Source organism: Crocuta crocuta, unplaced genomic scaffold, assembly GCF_008692635.1.
Source record: "Crocuta crocuta isolate KB4526 unplaced genomic scaffold, BGI_CrCroc_1.0 scaffold943, whole genome shotgun sequence".
In the NCBI taxonomy this organism is placed as follows: Eukaryota; Metazoa; Chordata; class Mammalia; order Carnivora; family Hyaenidae; genus Crocuta; species Crocuta crocuta.
In genome coordinates, this window is record NW_027528208.1 from 554,639 (window position 1) to 556,933 (window position 2,295).

Genomic DNA, 2,295 nt, shown 5'->3' on the forward strand with positions numbered 1-2,295 from the left:
GGTTTCCAGAAAGACCCAAGGTAGCAGCCATTATGATGCATTTCCTGAGGCCACACACTGAACCAAGACAAGGATGTGTATTGAAAAAGTTTAATCATAATTTGCTATTAATAACTAACACTAATTGAGCACCTGCTGTGTGCCCACCCTCTCCTTAGCTGCATGATAATTTACTTGCTTATCTTGTTTTCCATCTCCTCACTTCCAGAATCTNTGCTGCCACTTCCTCACCCCCACACCTCCCACCTTCCTTCCCCACACCCATCACAATGCCTGGCATGCCAGGAAGACTCTAGAAATAATGCATGAAAGTTAACTAATAATAAAAATGCCTAACATTAACCAATCCCCTCTGCATGTTTATCACCTATTGTTGAAATATATTTTGCTGATTTCCCTTTGTTGTTGCCTGTTCTCCTGACTAGAATGACAAGTTCCTGGCGGCCAGGGTTTGGTAACTGTTTTCCCCAGTTGTTTGTCCTTGCCACACAGTAGGTTCTCAATAGTTGTATGCTGAATAGGTAATAAAGGCTAAATTCTAATGTAAATGGCTAGCTGACCCCATAATTTGCTGATTTACTTGGGTATTGTCTCCGCCTTTTAGAATACGAACTCCCTGGGGGCAGGAATGTTGCTCAGCATATCATATGCGACGGGCACTGTGTGGGGCTTGGGGATCAACAGTGATAAAAAACCAAATAGAAACTGCCCCAAATCCCTGCCCTCCCTCCTCCGGATCCGGGAGCGACTGCTAATGGGCGGGAGATTTCTTTTCCGGGTGATGAAAATATTCTAAAAGTAGATTATGGTGATGGTGGGGGCGCCTGGCTGGCTCAGTCAGTGGCGCATGCGACTCTGGACCTCAGGGTTGTAGGTTCAATTCCCGCACTGGGTGTAGAGATTGCTTAAAAATAAAGTCTTAAAAAAGAAACAAAGATTGTGGTGATGGTTGCAGAACAGTGTGAATATACTAAAACAGTGAATTGTGCACTTTAACTAGATTAGCTTTATGGTATATAAATTAAATGTAAATCTGTTTTTAAAATCACTGCCTTCACAAAGAGGGAATGAGACAAAGCAATTAAGCGACATAATGTATATAGCATATTAGAGGATGATTCACACACATCTAGACACTTAGGAAAAGTGATGCTATGCCACCCAGCTGTCCCCTTGCCCCCAAATGGTCTTGCCTAATCTACCCCTGCCCCCGTTGTCTTTTCTTCTCTTTCCCTCCTAGGGTCTGGTGTTCACATCCCTTCCCTGAGCTGCCCACGGGGGGAATGGCACTGCCAAGAAAGCCTAACATGTTTGATCTGGGCCTGGGCACGTGGAGCCTTAGCTCCCAGGAGGAGAGCCAGAGGGCGCAGGGACCCCCCAACAGTGTCCGCAAGAAGCTGCCCGAGTACAAGGCGGTAGTGGTGGGTGCAAGTGGCGTGGGCAAGAGTGCGCTCACCATCCAGCTGAACCACCAGTGCTTTGTGGAAGACCACGACCCCACGATCCAGGATTCCTACTGGAAGGAGGTGGCCCTGGGTCATGGGGGCTGCATTCTGAATGTCCTGGACACAGCAGGACAGGCCACCCATAGGGCCCTGCGTGACCAGTGTGTGGCCATCGGGGATGGTGTGCTGGGGGTCTTCGCCCTGGATGACCCCTCGTCTTTAGCCCAACTGCAGCAGATGCGGGCCACCTGGGGCCCTCACCACACCCAGCCCCTCGTCCTTGTGGGCAACAAGTGTGACCTTGTGACCGCCACCGGAGATGCTCATGCCGCTGCTGCGGCCCTTGCGAAGAGCTGGGGGGCCCCCTTCGTGGAGACCTCAGCCAAGACGCGGCAAGGGGTGGAGGAGGCCTTCACCCTTCTCATCCAGGAGATCCAAAAAGTCCGGGAGGCCATGGCAAAGGAGGCCGTGGCTGGGCCAGGTGGGGAGAAGGGCCGGCACGAGAAGACCATGTGCCGCTGCGGCTGTTCCGTGGCCTAAAGATTTTGGTCAAGAAAAGCAGCCCTCCCCCAGGCCAGGGTGGTGGTTCCTAGACAGGCGACCCGGGAGCAGGCAGCTGTGTGGGGACACTATTGGTGTACTGGAGTGAGATGACTCCCTATCTCGGGGAGGTTTTTGTTTGGTGATGGGCATCCGGTAATGTAGGGCATAGTACTGCTTACTGTTGAGCTAAGAGATTTTGTGCAAGAATAAATGGTGTTCTCAGGTTTCAAAGCTGACTCTGTGCCAAGTGTTCTGTGGGTGGGAGTGAAACTGGGGAGAATGTTACTTGAATTGTGAAATTCCTTTC

General features: G+C 50.7%; 1 protein-coding gene across 1 annotated transcript in view; it reads left to right on the forward strand.

Moving 5' to 3' along the window:
• ERAS (ES cell expressed Ras) overlaps positions 1-1,985 on the forward strand; it is a 3,142-nt gene extending 1,157 nt beyond the window's left edge. The window contains exon 2 of the mRNA XM_077752978.1: positions 1,241-1,985. Coding sequence (XP_077609104.1) covers positions 1,284-1,985 — 702 coding nt within the window. The 5' untranslated portion in view covers positions 1,241-1,283. The remainder of the gene's footprint in view (positions 1-1,240) is intronic.
• Positions 1,986-2,295: the final 310 nt, after the last annotated feature.